General features: G+C 43.1%; 1 protein-coding gene across 1 annotated transcript; it reads right to left on the reverse strand.

Annotated features, from left to right (window-relative positions):
• Nucleotides 1–493: 493 nt before the first annotated feature.
• On the reverse strand, nt 494–655 carry SARC_02786 (hypothetical protein; the record flags this gene model as incomplete). The annotated part of the gene is made up of 1 exon (XM_014303423.1): nt 494–655. A coding segment is annotated over one exon (162 nt), but the record flags the coding sequence as incomplete, so codon positions are not given.
• Between the last annotated feature and the right edge of the window lie 459 nt (nt 656–1,114).

Here is a 1,114-nt window from a genome sequence, read left to right on the forward strand (position 1 = left end):
TCAAAAACACAACCCCCCCCAGATATCTATCAATGTGCACAAACGCCTTCTGACTACCTTAAGTGATCGTTTGCAAATGCATTCATATACGTTCTTATATACAAATGCACATACATGCACACATTCACCTATCAATGCACGCACAGACCCTTGGACGACTCTCTATACACAAACGCACAAACACGTACACACAGCTATCCATCTGTACACACATCGTGTGGTTACAGGAATGGATCGCATCCAAATGCATTCACAGACGACTTTCCCTACAAATGCCTACAGACGCACACATTCATCTCCCCATATGACCAGATACCTCGTCACTGCATCATGTGCATATATACCCCACATTGACATATTGGATAATGCTCAAAACCCTCACATATATATATATATATATATATACCAAAGTATACAAACAACAACTATCTGTCTCTATATCAAAGTACACAAATAACCAATTATCTCTCTCTATATCATAACTTGCATATACCTTCTGACTACTGGCCGGTGCGCGTTCCGGCTGGCGGGATGCGAGAGCGTGCAGTGTCTGCGTGTGTCTGAGTGTGTCTGTTCCTTCGCTTGAGCCCAGCACCAGGAATTGCCCACACTGCGATACCACCAGGTTGGTCGGGTAATGCTCTAAAAAAAACATGCGTTAGGGGGGGGGGGGTTAGGTTGTGAATATGCATGGTTTAGGCGTGTGAATGTGCATAGTTTAGGTTGTGACAGTGCATGGTTTAGACGTGTGAATGTGCATGAATTAGGTTGTGAATATGCATGGTTTAGGTTGTGAATGAGCATGGTTTAGGCGTGTGAATGTGCATGGTTGAGATTGTGATAGTGCATGGTATAGACGTGTGAATGTGCATGATTTAGGTTGTGAATGTGCATGGTTTAAGTTGTGAATGTGCATGGTTTAGATTGTGAATGTGCATAGTTTAGGCGTGTGAATGTGCATGGTTTAGACTTGTGAATGTGCATGATTTAGGTTGTGACAGTGCATGGTTTAGACGTGTGAATGTGCATGGTTTAGGTTGTGAATGTGCATGGTTTAGGTTGTGAATGTGCATGGTTGAGACGTGTGAATGTGCATGGTTTAGGTGTGAATGTG

This window comes from Sphaeroforma arctica (assembly GCF_001186125.1).
Source record: "Sphaeroforma arctica JP610 unplaced genomic scaffold supercont1.130, whole genome shotgun sequence".
Taxonomy (NCBI): Eukaryota; class Ichthyosporea; order Ichthyophonida; genus Sphaeroforma; species Sphaeroforma arctica.